This window comes from Metarhizium acridum (genome assembly GCF_019434415.1).
Source record: "Metarhizium acridum strain ARSEF 324 chromosome Unknown scaffold_13, whole genome shotgun sequence".
Taxonomy (NCBI): Eukaryota; Fungi; Ascomycota; class Sordariomycetes; order Hypocreales; family Clavicipitaceae; genus Metarhizium; species Metarhizium acridum.
This window is the reverse complement of record NW_027094016.1, coordinates 2,953,634-2,968,289: the sequence shown is the minus strand read 5'-3', so window position 1 is coordinate 2,968,289 and position 14,656 is coordinate 2,953,634. Positions and strand designations below refer to the sequence as shown.

At 52.1% G+C, this 14,656-nt stretch overlaps 5 protein-coding genes across 7 annotated transcripts; 3 read left to right on the top strand and 2 right to left on the bottom strand.

Annotated features, from left to right (window-relative positions):
• The first annotated feature begins 561 nt into the window (after positions 1-561).
• On the top strand, positions 562-2,500 carry PIC2_1 (Cu/Pi carrier). Its single transcript, XM_066117812.1, has 2 exons — positions 562-711; positions 915-2,500. Exon 2 carries the CDS (start codon positions 1,519-1,521, stop codon positions 2,440-2,442), a length of 924 nt encoding a protein of 307 aa, XP_065977603.1. The 5' UTR covers positions 562-711; positions 915-1,518; the 3' UTR covers positions 2,443-2,500.
• A 3,493-nt stretch (positions 2,501-5,993) lies between these two features.
• Positions 5,994-10,974, top strand: J3458_003536 (uncharacterized protein). Of its 3 annotated transcripts, XM_066117810.1 has the most exons (5): positions 5,994-7,303; positions 7,480-7,623; positions 7,702-7,715; positions 7,780-8,339; positions 8,397-10,974. In XM_066117810.1, the coding sequence occupies exons 1-5, from the start codon at positions 7,265-7,267 to the stop codon at positions 9,851-9,853; spliced, it is 2,214 nt and encodes a 737-aa protein (XP_065977601.1). In that variant the 5' UTR covers positions 5,994-7,264; the 3' UTR covers positions 9,854-10,974. The 3 variants fall into 3 exon arrangements, with proteins under 3 accessions (XP_065977601.1, XP_065977602.1, XP_065977600.1); XM_066117811.1 differs by having other exon boundaries at positions 5,994-7,623; XM_066117809.1 differs by lacking the exons at positions 5,994-7,303; positions 7,480-7,623 and having other exon boundaries at positions 7,624-7,715.
• On the bottom strand, positions 9,726-10,974 carry J3458_003535 (uncharacterized protein). Its single transcript, XM_066117808.1, has 3 exons — positions 10,804-10,974; positions 10,595-10,702; positions 9,726-10,511 (listed from the first exon to the last, which is right to left on the bottom strand). The coding sequence occupies exons 1-3, from the start codon at positions 10,889-10,891 to the stop codon at positions 10,456-10,458; spliced, it is 252 nt and encodes an 83-aa protein (XP_065977599.1). The 5' UTR covers positions 10,892-10,974; the 3' UTR covers positions 9,726-10,455.
• Positions 10,975-11,234: 260 nt separating this feature from the next.
• Positions 11,235-13,003, top strand: ECM39_1 (alpha-1,6- mannosyltransferase; the record flags this gene model as incomplete). Its single annotated transcript, XM_066117807.1, has 3 exons — positions 11,235-11,247; positions 11,311-11,760; positions 11,823-13,003. The coding sequence occupies 3 exons, from the start codon at positions 11,235-11,237 to the stop codon at positions 13,001-13,003; spliced, it is 1,644 nt and encodes a 547-aa protein (XP_065977598.1).
• A 551-nt stretch (positions 13,004-13,554) lies between these two features.
• Positions 13,555-14,396, bottom strand: J3458_003533 (uncharacterized protein; the record flags this gene model as incomplete). The annotated part of the gene is made up of 2 exons (XM_007808722.2): positions 13,555-14,061; positions 14,343-14,396. 2 exons carry the CDS (start codon positions 14,394-14,396, stop codon positions 13,555-13,557), a joined length of 561 nt encoding a protein of 186 aa, XP_007806913.2.
• Positions 14,397-14,656: the final 260 nt, after the last annotated feature.

Sequence of the window (14,656 nt, the reverse complement as noted above, 5' to 3'; positions counted from 1 at the left end):
ACGGCGAGGATCCCAATAGCCTTGGTTCTGGCCTTCATTAAATGCAATTCTAGATTGCATTGTGATTCTGTGCAGGCAAATTGTCAGCTACTTGGAACTTTCGCTTCTGATAGTACATTTATTTGAACTCACGGACCAGGTCGGAATCCTGGCCCTGCCGCCCTGCACATCACATCCCCCACAAGCTCAGGCGGGGCCGCCAAGTACGGAGCAGGGTGACTCCACAATCGACTGAACTTCGGTCCATGGCACCGCGATAGCATCGCAAAGGGAAGGAATTGTACACAGGATGCTGGTGAAGCACAAAGGGTCCCCAAGCCAGAGAACACCTCAAGGAAAAAGAAAAAAATAGGTTACAAACACGACGCTCGTACCCTGTACGTCTCCCAAGCCTCACCGCTCGAAGAGGGGGCTCCTGCCTTGAATCAGACGGCAGAGTGATGTCACCGTTGCAGCCAACAACCAGTCACATCTCGAAGCTCCAACCAGAGCTCCTGGCAGCCCGTTAACTCCGTGAGTCTCACTCACCAGTGGGTGGCTGCAACCCGGCCATTCTTGCCATTCTTGCTGCGTCAACAAACCTCTGGTTCCTGTCTCGACTTTTTTCCCCTTCAAACATCTTCGTGGGACTCATCTATCCTGGCCGTAGCTCGCCTAAGCCTCTCATCTTCGGAGACTGTCGGGACCTGGATCCCGCTTACGCATATTTCGGTGAGTCGCATCAACACAACCCAAGCTAGAGAGATATTGTGCTCTACCGATTGCCTCACCTCTCAGGCAAAAGAAGGGATCTGCCCTAGCCTCATGGTTTGCCGAGTGCCATATCAGCCATTGTGCCCGGGTGCTGTTGCTGACCTACGGAGCCGCAATTGGAAGGAAATGTAATTACTCTAACTTTTGTTACACACTTTCAGATCCATCCCTCAATTGACCATCGTCGAACTCCGGGAGACCATAAGCGCAACAAAAAGAATTGGCGTCAGAGCTTTGACTCGTTTCACCAACCCCGAGTCATCATGTCACACCTCTTCCCGCGACCTGAAGCCCTCAAGGGAACCATGTACACTCCAATAGAGACCAGCATGTCCAAGCCGACGCCATACCAAGCTCGGCCCGACCGCTTCGGCGTGTATTCCGTTGTCGAAGACGCAAAGGATAAGGCACACAAGCTTGGCGCCGAAGCTACAAAGGAATTCGAAAAGGCCAGTTCCGCTGCCCAGGCCAAGGCCGGCAAGATTGAGCTGTATTCCGGCAAGTATTACGCTGCTTGCACCTTTGGCGGTCTCATGGCGTGTGTGAGTCTTTCCCTCTTTCTTGCTGCTTTTGAGCAACATGTGTATATGTATATCTGTGTGTACTTTTCGCTCATGGCAATGTTTGATTGCATAGGGTCTTACACACACGGCTGTAACACCCCTCGATTTCGTAAAAACCCGTCGTCAAGTCGACTCGAAACTCTACACCAGCAACTTTCAGGCTTGGGGCAAGATTTACCGCGCCCAAGGGATCCGCGGCATCATGACCGGCTGGAGCCCTACATTTTTTGGGTACAGTGCCCAGGGATCCTTCAAGTACGGTTGGTATGAATACTTCAAGAAGACGTACAGCGACATTGCTGGCCCAGAAGCTGCGTACAAGTACAAAACTGGTCTTTACCTGGCCGCTTCTGCATCCGCCGAGTTCCTTGCCGACATTGCTCTCTGTCCTTTTGAAGCTGTCAAGGTGCGCATGCAGGGCACCATTCCCAACCCTTATACTGGCACCCTGCATGGCATCAACACCATTGTCGCCAAAGAAGGCTGGGCCGGGCTTTACAAGGGACTGTATCCATTGTGGGGACGTCAGATTCCCTATACCATGATGAAATTTGCTTCGTTTGAGACTATTGTTGAAAAGATTTACGACCGTCTCCCCGGACAAAAGAGCGACTATGGCAAGGCTGCGCAAACCGGTGTTTCCTTCACCGGTGGATATCTCGCTGGTATTCTCTGTGCCGTTGTCTCCCACCCAGCCGATGTCATGGTTAGTAAATTGAACGCGTATAGAAAACCTGGCGAGGCATTTGGAACCGTCATAAGCCGGATTTACGGGGAAATTGGATTCGGAGGACTCTGGAACGGCCTCCCCGTCCGTATTGTCATGATTGGTACTTTGACTGGTCTCCAGTGGATGATTTATGTAAGCTTTCAGCCCATGTCACGAACCCCACCTCCCTTTTTTGCCATGTCGTCACTAATGGTATTTCTTTGTAGGATTACTTCAAGATTTTCATGGGCCTACCGACCACCGGTGGCCCTCCTCGACCTGACGAGAAGAAATAAACAAAAGTTCACTCACATGGATTCCCGTAATGGGAGAAGGAAATCCACCGTCTGGAAATGGGAAGTGGACTGGAATCGCTGGGTCGCTGGACTTGTTGCATTTCAAAGTTTGTGCTTTTAGTTTTGTCTTTTACTTTCCGTCAGTCAATACCGAGTATTTGAAATGACATGCATTGCGCTGATTCGGAATATGTTTGTATCTGCCGTGTAAGCCGTGAGGCGAGATCCATTGGAAGTAGACTTGATTGACGCATCATGGTTGCCAATCCAAGAAGCTAACAGAGCCCGGAGAGTAAAGTCCAAGATTAAGGCATTCGATATCGAGTGTGGAATTTGCATTTGGATAGTTTGGGTCGGTATCGGATGCCGAATGCGTCCGCAAGGCCAGTTCGTTCGTTCCCTTCAGTGGCAGCTTCAGTGCCCGGCAATGTAGCAGCGGGGCAACACCAACTCGTGAGTAGTTTGGTTCCCCAGCGCCGCATACACGCGCTCAGACGTCGTTGAGATGGGATTGGTTCCATCTGGCAACATGTAAAGCGTCGAATGCCACTTGGACGGACTGAATAAATCGCCCCGAGTCTGCTGGTTGCTGGCATTACCTCCGTACATGAAAGCATAGAGTCGGGACGCAATAGGTATTTATTACTAGACATTGTACGTACACCGGGAGCATACCTAGGTACCTACTTGCAGCATCAAGTCAAAAGTCAAAATGGTCCAGTGTCTGCCTATTGTCAAGGACGCGCTAATATACTTTGGCATTGGTAAACAATTTCACACCATAGCCGGGTTCTTGGTCTGGCTACTTCTTTTTGTCTCTTTTTAGATGAAGTGCTTGGTCGGGTGCAACCATCCAGTTTGCGGAACATGTCATCCACAAGCTCGGAATCTTTGGCATGTAGGATCTGTTGTGATCCCGGCGGGCGGAGTTTGGGCCACAGGCAGACAGGCACGCGGGTTGCAAAAAAGGCCGCACACCCCGCACCCACAACCACACGGACAACAGCCAGAAGCAGTCAGTGCGCTCCGTAATACTACTCCGTACATAGCCGCCAAAAACAAGGCCAAGTCGGCAAGAGTCTCCCGAAACGGATGCGCCATTGGCGTCTTGGCTGACAACAACGCAAGTCGAGGACGGGAATGCCAGGGTGGAATGGGACATCCTCCCATCCAGCAGGCGGCGACCCATCAGGTGCTGGCCAGACCAGGTGCAGGAGGCGGGCAGCGCGAGGATGCATGGCAACATGGACGGACCGACTCGACTCTAGTAAATTCAAGCCGATAGGATACCGAAGCCACGGACAGGTTGCGGTGTGATGTTGTGGTCACTGGTGGGTTGCCAAGCAAGATGTTGGTTGACATGACGCTGCGCGGAGCTTTTGTATGTACCGCAAGTCCAAGCAAGACTTGAAGGGTCCAACACAAATACACAGTGCTCAGATTTCTAGAGTTGTGCAAATTCTGGCCTTTGCGTGCCCACTGTCAGGACCTGGAAATCGAACCGAGTTGGCCATTTCCCAGGCGTGGAACGTTTGAATAGCAGCAGCCATGTCTTGGTAAAGCCCTCACTCTGCTATACAAGGACTTGCTATTCAGTTATATGAGAAAAAGAGGGTCTTGTCCCTTACACATACCTGTTACGCTGCTGTGCTTCAGGTCTAAAAGTGACGGTGTTATGACACTGCATCTCGTGACAGTACCGCTGCTCTCCAATCACTGCATGCTGTAACAGGGCTATAGATTACTTCTGCATATGCGTCTGCACCTGAGTTCTGATCCATGCCGCTCATGTGTGCACATTTATAGAATCTGGCACCTCTGCCTTGCAGATGATGTCTCCATCTACACGTGCGACGGCACCTCTTTGAGGTACGAACAGCCACCATGGCCAGAAAACCAGACATGGACCACAGGAAGTGTTGGCCAGGCCCTTGCGTGGGCGCCCATCATTTCTCAGCTGTATTTGTGCTCGGTGCTACTTGGGCTGTAGGCAATAGAACAGGGCGTCCTTGTTGCCGAATCAACTCAGCACGCGCAAATACCCGACCGTCATGCTGTGGCGTTGAAACTCTGCCACCATAGTCCTCTGTTGACTGGTTTGTTCGGACCCGGCTTGAGAAAGCGCATTTTAGCCTCAATGATGTGGTAGTTGCAGATGGAGGCTTGTTGAGTTCATATGGGAGAACAAACATGATTTGGCACCCAACCGGACCGGCCACTGGCGCTGACCGGACGCAACACCACCTCAGACGATATGTTTATTACGCTGCATGTGCGTCACCAGCGTCTTCAATCCACACCAGGTTTCGACATGGCTGATGCGATGGAAGGTCGAAGTTGTCGTGAGCGTTACCGTGTCAGACGAAGAGCCCGCAGGCTTGACGGAAGTTTGTCATGCTGTTTCAAATTGCGCCAGAACCCACAGAGTTTCTTGAATTTGCCGCAGAAAACTCTCTTGAGTCCGGGCAAGGAAGATGTGTGTGAGGGGTAGGTGCAGGCATCAATTTAGCCATGGTACGGGGACAAGTTGTCGCGAGGATGCGACAAACCGGGCAAAGCGGATGGATGATCCCGTCTGATCGACAAAGCTCAAATCTGCTGCTAAGTTCTAGCGCCCTCGGGCTTTGGACATCTGTGCCAATTTCCCGAATATGCGCTCTCTCGATGGATGTGCTTACCCACAGCAAATTTCCTTTGATATTGCTCAAGAAGTGCGGGTATTGACAAGCATGCATGACGGCTCTCGTTCTTTGCTTGGCAGCCCCTTTTAGCAGGCAGCGAGTCTTGACGAAACTGGACATGTCCATCCACCAGTGTCAGCAGACGTAACCAGACACTAAAGTACCCGAGTACTGCTCTCTGTGCCTGTGCTAGGCTGTGGTTCTCGCATGTTGCAGGACTGCTTGCATTCAGTGGCGTGATGCAGCCTCGAAGGGGTCGAATCCAGCCTCGATAGTTGCTTATGGATCAGCACAGCCCATCCAAGGTCCAAAGCTCATCGTCAACTATGCCAAAAATACCCATGGAAGGGATGTAAATGTGTACACCAGTAGGAGAATTCAACGGATGGACGCCGTGTAAATCCCATTTCCGTCGTTTGTAGAACTGTTGGCGCCATGGTCTGGTGTACCATGAAGCGAAAGCCCCATATTAGGAGGCGAGGCCAACATGGCGCCCCCAAACCCCGGTCTTGTAAAAAGAAGCATTTCTGAACTAGAGGCAGAGCTGGGGGCCAGCTAGGGACTTGATAGATTTGACGGGCAGCATAATTGGACAATTAAAGGACGATTTACCAGTCGGCGGTGCCGTATTGCACGACGGGCGGGCTGCAACCCTCCACGGTGCCAACCTACAGGCCAACGACCAGGGATCCTTGCGTCCCCAGACAACCTGTCCAGTTGGGGCCCTGGATAGAAACAAAGGACACAAGACACAGAGCACGGAGTAGTTGGTTGGTTGTGCTCCGTCAGTACTGCACAGGGGGTCAACGGCAATTGGACCCTCGGTCGATGCACATCGAAACACAAGTTGACGAACCAAGGCCGAACCATCTCCCCCCCACCGGGCTTGTCAAAGACTCTTCCTATCATTATCAAGGCTCGTCATCTCCAAGTCGTCTCCCCACTCCGCCAACGATTCGAGGTTAGGCTCTCAAGTCTCGAGGGTCCCGGTGCGTGTGGCTGGCCTGGCCCTGGATGCAGAGCCGCCTAGGAGCGGACTGGCTGATGGCTTGAATTCAATGCGTCCTGGACTTGGTCCTAACTAGCGACGATTGCACGAGGCTTTTGGATGATGGTGGTGTTGTGCAATGTTTAGGGTGCCTCCAAGGTCTGGTGGTGTCGAAGGATGGGCTTTTGCCAACAAGCGCTCGTTGAACTCCGTATTACTAGTACTTTTAAGTTGGCGGGTGCGCTCCTGCCTCTCCTGGCTCTTGTGCCCTTTGTACCAGTCACCACCACCTCACCAACTACTCACCTTAACACACACCTCAACATCTCACACCTCATCTTCTTCTCCCTGGTCTCCCACTTGTTTTCGCCTCCACACACTGGGCAGCCACCCTATTACTATTCCCCTGGTTTTTTTTTTTTTTTTTTTTTTTTTTTTTTTTTTTTTTTTTTGGTTGACTGAAAGAGAGAAAGTGCGTCACTCCGTCTTTTATTTCCGTGCCATCCTTTCTCCTTGCATCGTCCAGAACGCCTTCAGATTTATCCTCCTTGGCTCTGTCACCACGTGCGATGGTCCGCAGCGTGCTGGAAGCACAGACTCTGCGAAGATAAGACTTTACCCCTACAATACCGAAGATATTGGAACATACCGGGCGACAGCCGGATATTGTACCTGTACGAGTACCCTTTCTTCTGCAGAGAGAACGGAACACATCGACTTGACATCTCAGCCATCTGCCTTGGACAATTAAAACAAGTCAGTCTCGCAGCCTGTTTCCGGCCTGGGCGCTTTTATCGACTTTTGCCCGAAGTACTCCGTACCTATCCCATCCCATCCCACCGTCATCCACTTTCTACCCCGTACGGAGTACGGAGACTAGACAAGGAGACCATCCATCCCCATCCTGCCATCCCACGCAACCACGTTTTGCGCTCGAAGCCACACCATCCCTCCGCTTCTGTCTCTGCCCCAGGGTCACTCGCCGCTCCAACTCGACTCGACGCCCTGACTCGGCTGAGCAAAAGTGCAAACTCCCCTCTTCTGTTCCAGCCTGCACTCTTCACCACCTGTCTCTCGCAATTCGCTTCGACAATAAAATCAGAACGGCTCTCATGCGAATGACACCTTGCATCAATTGTCACCGATATCGCATTGCGGGCGCTGCGCAGCTGTGGCTGCTGATCCCGCCCAGCAGCTGAACTGACGTCGTTGCTGCGAGGTCTCGACGTGCCCTGTTACCGTCTCCGCATCTAGACATCTGCCAGCGACGCAACATGGCTGGGTTCTTGACCAAAATTAAGAGTGCCAGTTCGGTATGTTTTTCCTGTTGAATGTTTCCCTCTTCAATTTTTTGATTCAGTTCTGTCTTTCCCGCTCAGCCCATTTGGCTCGGCAACAGCGCTCCCCATCAATTGTCTGTTTCCGGTCCACTCACTTGTCGCCAAGCCGGGTATGACGGTTGCTGTGCTGACAAAATGCCTCTTACAAGGCCCTACCGAACCAACCATCCAAAGATGCTCAAGCGAAAAAGAAAGATGATGTTATTTTCGAAGTTACCCCTCTTGAAAAGATGTTGCAAAACGCAGGTCCGTTGCGTGAAGATGGAAGCGACAAATTCTTTGGTTTTGAGAATGTAAGTGTCGCACACATGCCCATGAGACCTCCACCAGGATAATTGAGGAAATTGTCAGCTAACAAATGCAAACTAAAGTTTGGAAATACGTGGTAGGAAATCAGCATTAGATGGCCCTTTCCTCTTTAGACCAGTTCACTAACAACAGCATCCCAGTTACTGCAACTCTATTGTCCAAGCCTTATTCTACTCTGATTTATTTAGAGAGAGCGTTATAAACTATCCTCCGTACTCCCCGTCAAACACGCCAAACGGAACACGACCCAAAGTCAGTGTGACAATTCGACCTCCCATGAGCCCGAATCCGCCGACCCTGCAGCCAAACAAGAAGAATCAGACTGCTTCGCAGGCTCTCAAGCAACGACAGGCGATGAACGTCGGTCAGACTCCCGCTGGGCAGGCCGTTAAGCCCGAAGACAAACCCGATACACCTGAGTATAAGAAAAAACAAGCCATGCTAAAAGGCCCCATATTGGAGCTGGCGAGTCAGAATGGAGCTGCGTACGGCATGGATGAATGTACATTTACTGGACTGAAGGACATCTTCCTGGCTCTTCTCGAAAGCAATACTAGAACCGGAGTGCTGAGCCCACAACGATTTTTAGAGATATTCAAGCGCGACAACGAAATGTTTCGAAATTCCATGCATCAGGACGCACACGAGTTTTACGGTTTGGTGTTGAACGATGTCATTGCCAACGTGGAAAAGACCGCCCGTAAGTGTCAAGAACTGGGGAAAGCCAGAAGACAGGATGGTCTGACCCAGTCGGTAGAAAATATTATTGGTGCTGCCGCTCTGAATCATGGAGCAGCAGGCTATCAATCCCCTGGAATTGGATGGGTGCACGATATCTTTGAAGGCGTGTTAACATCCGAGACGAGGTGTCTAACATGTGAAACGGCATCACAACGAGATGAGACATTCCTCGACCTGTCCATTGATCTCGAAGAACACGCTTCCGTTACATCGTGCCTGCGGAAGTTTTCAGCCGAGGAAATGCTGTGCGAGCGAAACAAGTTTCACTGTGACCATTGCGGCGGTTTGCAAGAAGCCGAAAAGCGCATGAAGGTCAAGCGTCTGCCCAAGATTTTGACTCTACACTTGAAGAGATTTAAATACACGGAGGACTATAGCCGACTACAAAAGCTTTTCCATCGAGTGGTTTATCCATATCACCTCCGCATGTTCAACACTACAGATGATGCAGAGGACCCCGATCGGCTTTATGAGCTGTATGCTGTCGTCGTACACATCGGTGGCAATGCATACCATGGCCACTATGTTTCGATCATTAAAACCAAGGACAGGGGGTGGCTTCTCTTTGATGATGAAATGGTCGAGCCTGTCGATAAGCACTTTGTACGTAACTTTTTTGGAGACAAGCCGGGCATGGCCACGGCATACGTTTTGTTTTATCAGGAGACTACGTTCGAAAAGGTAAGAGAAGAGCAAGAAAAGGAGGGAATGGAAGAGGTCAAACTGGCAACACAGGCGGCGAACGTAGCCCACGAAGACAGTGACAAAGGAGACTCTACCCCATTGAAGAGACAGGCAACGCAACCGGCGCCGCCTATCCCAGAACAAGATTCATTGTCAAGTCTCGCTCACGCTCAGACCGCGCCGGATATGTCCACTTCGACTCCCCAGGCGGGCGAAATACCCAGCCTCCCAGTGGGATTGGCAGCTGCAGGTTCTACCCGGACATCAACGGCGAAACAGGATGGGCAGAGCAGAGAAGACAAGAAGAGAGAGAAGAAGGAGCGCGAGGCCGCGGAAAAGGCCGCCAAGCAGGCAGAGAAGGATAGAGAGAAGCAGGCCAAAGCAGCAGCAAAGGAGGAAGAGAAGGCTAGAGAGAGGCAAGCTAAAGAAGACGAAAGACGACGGCGTGAAGAGCAAGTACACAGGATTCAGACCCGCAGAATTGAACAGGAAGAGTTCCAAAAGGCATTAGATGCCAGCAAGAAGACGGCAGCTCAGGAAGAGGGTGCCAGGAAGAAGGAGAATGGCTCTGCATCAGGCTCGATGGGATTTCTCGACCGATCCAAGAGAGGTAGCAAGTCCATGTCGAGGAAGAGCTTTAGCTTTTTCCACAAGGACAAGGCAAACAGCGACAGCACTGCGATGGACAATGAGAACAGCGATACGCCGGAGAAGCCAGAAAAAGCTGGCAAGAGCCGGCTCAGCGTGGGATTAGGTCGAAAGAAGAGCGCCAATTTACTGTCTCCATGATAGCGAGTGGCTCAATATGACTGCAGGTTTATAATGTACAGGCAGGGCAGAAAAACCCTGCGCAAATGTTTCGGAATGGATTTCAGCCTTGTACGATTGATGATGGGTCATTGCCTGGCTGGGACTTGTACACGTTTTATGTCTGTTCAGGAGCTCACAGGCCTAGAGGTTTCATTAGTGGGAAGCAAAATAGCATTAGGAGCGACGTTCTTCCTCGATATGAGGGCAGTGTAACTTGAAGCATATAGCACCGCGGAAAGGCGTTGATTTGGAAGAGAAATAGTCCTTTTAGTTGGCTAGCGCGATAGGACGAGCACTTGATGCCCAATCAAGGTGGGTATCTGCAATTGTTCTCTCTTTGGAGATTAACACATCCCTTTTTCTGATCTTGAATTACGTCGACTGTTTTTTTAATCGTGTATGTGTACATGGTGGTGCAGGTCATGCCAGATACACCAACCGTTTACATGGCCATTTCCTGCGTTTCATAAATTGCCCAGCCATGCCATGATGCCTATCATTGGCCCCGTAAATTACACCCTCAACGCCTGTGATTCTTCCTTTTTGGACTATGGTCGCACCTCTTTTGTCGTCCGTGTCGCTCATCCCAGTATCAACTCGTACAGAATAATGACCGAGTTCACAAATATTAACGGCACTGTGCCCCTCGTCAGCGTTGTTCGCCTAGCCAATGCCCACAAGGCAGGAAGGAAAGAAGAGAAAGAAAAGGTAAAACCGTACTCCTCATAATTGTCCGAATGCTAGCGATTAAATGGATGATCTTTGCCTTGATGCTCGCATCGGCGCCAGTGCCAAAGGCAGGATCGTACGAGGCCGGAGAGAGGTTAACTGGAGAATGAGTTTTAGCTACCAGTACGCCGGTGACCATCGTCTGGGCTTCCACGTATGTCTTTCGTCTGTAGCTACCGGCGGAAGGGGAATGAACGTACTGCGCGCTAAGAAGCGGTCTTCGGATAGGATGGCCACGGCGTTGATCAGAAGCACCGTGATGTAGAGGAAGCTGCCGAAGAACAACATTGTGCTAGTCCTTGTTGTGTAGTTCTGGCGAGGACAGGCTGTTGCGACGGGCTTGTCTGATGGATGGGGGTGGTTGTGAATACGTGGCGGGGGATGGTTGCGCCGATCCGGTGAGAGGGATCCTGGAGCTACCTACGTATTGTAGCTAATGTGGGCAAGTGCCCCTGCCTATCATGTCTTATACCTCGTACTTTCTTCACTTGCCCTTCATTCATTCATTCATCCAAGGTTGACTGACTATTTAGTACCTAGAAGGATCTCCTCATATTTCCCTTAGAAAAAAATCCAAGGAAATGGTCTAGTGTCGGTTTCGTTTTCATCTGTATCTGTGTGCTGCATCACAATGGTGCTCGTCGGTACGTGTCACTCACTCACCCAGCTTGCTTCAACTCATAAAAACGCCAACTGGTGAGATGCAGACGCCTTGCTCACGTCCTTCATATTCATCCTTCCCACGCTGCATATCCTTGTCGCTCCGCACACAAAGGTCGAAGAGTCGTTTAATCTGCAGGCAGCACATGACATTCTCATCTACGGCACGCCGACGTCCAACGTCCATGAACGCTTCCTCCAGACATATGACCACTTCAGCTTCCCTGGAGCGGTGCCGCGGACCTTTATTGGCTCGGTCCTCCTCGCGGGCCTGGGCCAGCCTGTCATTGCGCTCGTAGGGTTTCAACATGCCCAGCTCGTAGTGAGATGGGTGCTGTGCTTGTTCAACGCTTCTTGTTTGGTCGTGTTTAAGAATGCCGTTCAACAGGCATATGGTAAGGGGACGGGGAGGTGGTGGACGGCACTGATGATGAGCCAATTCCATCTGGTGTATTATTTGGGAAGAACCCTGCCGAATATGTTTGCCTTTGGACTAAGTACGGCACCAGCTTTGACGGGCCCCGGATTTATACATGATGCTGACTCGTTTTGTTCGTAGCAACGCTTGCCTTTGCATTCCTCCTGCCGAAAGCCACGCCTCGACAAGCCACCGTCCGTGCCAAACAGGCTCTCAGTATTCTCACCTTCGCGGGAGTCGTATTCCGCTCCGAAATCGCCATCCTCCTAGCGACGACCACGGTCTACCTCCTGCTCGCAAAACAGCTGCCTCTGCGGACCGTCATTCTCGTGGGCGCCATCTCCGCCGCGGCCTCGCTTCTCGTCTCCGTGCCCATAGACAGCTACTTCTGGCAGAAGCCCCTGTGGCCCGAACTCTGGGGCTTCTACTTCAACGCCGTGCAAGGCTCGTCCTCGGACTGGGGCACGTCCCCCTGGCACTATTATTTGACGTCGGCCTTGCCACGGCTCCTCCTTAACCCGCTGGCCTTCCCACTGATACTCTTCTCTGCCTTCCATCCGGCTCTGTGCCGCCAGACCAAGGCCCTCCTCCTTCCCAGCCTGTCCTACATAGCAATCTACTCGCTGCAGCCGCACAAAGAAACGCGCTTCATATTCTACGCCGTTCCCCCGCTCGTTCTGTCCGCCTCCCTATCCGCCAACTACATCTCGACACACGTCTCCAAGTCCCTCATGTACAAGCTCGCAACCTTCACGCTCGTCCTCTCCATCCTGGCTACGCTATCCGCAAGCACAGGCATGCTTCTCCTCTCAAGCCTAAACTACCCTGGCGGCGAAGCCCTCACTCAGCTATACAGCCTGACGGACAAGACCGCAACACCAATAACCGTCCACGCCGACGTCTTGACCTGCATGACGGGCCTGACACTCTTCAACCAGAATAAGCACGGTCTGCCGCTAGCACTGAATGATTCCTGGGATATAGAAGCTACAGGGAAAACAGTTTACTTGTTTGATAAGACGGAGAAGAGTGAGAAGCTCGGGTGGCCGACTTTCTGGCAGCAGTTCGACTACGTGCTGCTTGAGGATGCGGCGCTCGCGTTGGGAGAGTGGGATGTGGTCGGGGTCGTGTATGGATATAGCGGAATCGAGGTGTTGAGGCCGGGACAGAGGGAAGGCGAGGACAAGTACCGAGCTCTTGGGCTGGGGGCGGACATGAGGTGGTTGAGGGGCGTGGTGAGGAAGTATACGGGAGGTTGGTGGGTTGGGCCGAGGATGGCCCCGAGGATTCATATCATGAAGCAGAGGAGGATTGTACCATAACAGGAGCCGTGGGATATCACCCGTTATGGGGTGCTGGTAGGTTGTAACAATATAGAACGAGTGCCGATACAGCAAGGGAGGCAGTACGTATTGGATCAGACGAAGGGCAAATTGACCTTGCCAGACTGTAGCATGCCACGTATTAACAAATGTGCAACGATGCAGCAGTACTAGTTAGGCATTCATATCGGCTTCCAATGCCGTGGCGCTGGCGCAACGGCGGCCTCGAATGTCCAGGATTATATTTATGAGTAAACATGTACAAGTTTACGTGCTTGCTTGGCGTGACTACAGAAACCCGACTAATGTGGGAATATTAGTGCATCAGCCGGCTCGCTGAGACCCATCAGCTGCCGGTACACGATGCATATATGCCGAGGATTACAAACAAGATAGGCCTCGGTAATTGCCCAACGCGCATAGCGTCATGAAATACGTATTAGTCCTGCTTCATAATGGACGATGAGCTCCTCATCTTGCTTCCCTTGCCGCATTCCACCTTCCCAACAATTTCATCAATGCGCTCATGATTCCGACCGGCCTTGCAAGACCTAGACGTTGTAGTCGTAGACGAGGCGGAACTCGGCCCGCTCGCTGCCCTTGGCGACGACAATGTTGCGGCAGTACCGGCGCTCGCCATTGACCAGCTGGAAACCCCAGACCTGGGTGGCCGTCCAGCCGGCATCCAAGCTCTCGACGTGGCTGAAGATGAGCTTGCCGTCAGCCTCGGCCTCCCAGCCGTTCTTCAGGTAGGCGTCCTCGATCTCGTCCCGGCCGACCCATGTGCTGCGGCCCTTGACGTGGCCAAACAGCCAGTCAGTGTGGTCGCGGTAGGTGTTGTCCAGGCACCGGTTCTCCTGGGTGTTGGTGAGGCCAGAGGCGGACTGGTCGATGTCGATGTGGACGACGGTGTCGGTAGACTCGTTCGGGGGCTTGGGAGGAGCCTCGTACTGGTTCACGCTGAGGCTGATGGTGGCATAGCTAATCCCCGTGCGGATAAGGTAGCCGATGCCCTGGATGGTCAGGGCCGGATCGGCAGACTCAGACAACTCCTTGTTCTAGAATTTGTTCCCCCCGGCCCGCCGCCGCCCGCAGTTAGCAATTTGTTCCCCAAAAGCTATTTATTGCCCACGCGGACTCGCGCGTGCAGAAACATGTCCCAGCTGTTAATTTTGGTGATGAGACACGAGCATCATCCCATGTGAATTACCCCGCTCGTCCCTACCGCATGATTTTCGATTCCCTTGAGCCCCCCCCCCCCCCCCCCCCCCCCCTCCAGCCACATGCAAAGGATTTTTACGCTGTCCTTTTGGGAGTTGGAGAGGTCATCACCACTTACCACGGTCCACTGGCCGTTGAGGTTCTTCAAAGTCTTGTCCGCAGGGGCAGCCATTTTCCACAACGATCGGAAAGCGGGTTGACTGAGGATTGAGTTTTGGGGAGGGGGTTGGAATCTGGGGTTGATGGGATGGAAGAGGATGAGGGGCGCAGGAGATGGAGGGGGTATATAAAAAGAATAGGAAGGAACTAGCACGAGGACAAGTGGTGGGTTGTGTATGTTGACGAGGAAGGAGCCAAGTTGGGGAAAGAAGGAGCAGGCAGGATTAAGGCAAAAGACATTGCAACAAAAAGGAGAGACGGTGGATCCCTTTA

Bases quoted from the DNA above. Each gene is read 5' to 3' on its own strand.
- PIC2_1 (XM_066117812.1), top strand. From the start codon at position 1,519: ATGACCGGCTGGAGCCCTACATTTTTTGGGTACAGTGCCCAGGGATCC.
- J3458_003536 (XM_066117810.1), top strand. From the start codon at position 7,265: ATGGCTGGGTTCTTGACCAAAATTAAGAGTGCCAGTTCG. The intron at 7,304-7,479 runs GTATGTTTTTCC...GCCTCTTACAAG, and splicing joins AAATTAAGAGTGCCAGTTCG to GCCCTACCGAACCAACCATC. The intron at 8,340-8,396 runs GTAAGTGTCAAG...CCCAGTCGGTAG, and splicing joins CAACGTGGAAAAGACCGCCC to AAAATATTATTGGTGCTGCC.
- J3458_003535 (XM_066117808.1), bottom strand. From the start codon at position 10,891: ATGTTGTTCTTCGGCAGCTTCCTCTACATCACGGTGCTTCTGATCAAC. The intron at 10,703-10,803 runs GTACGTTCATTC...CTCATTCTCCAG, and splicing joins AGACCGCTTCTTAGCGCGCA to TTAACCTCTCTCCGGCCTCG. The intron at 10,512-10,594 runs GTACGGTTTTAC...CGAGGGGCACAG, and splicing joins CATTCGGACAATTATGAGGA to TGCCGTTAATATTTGTGAAC.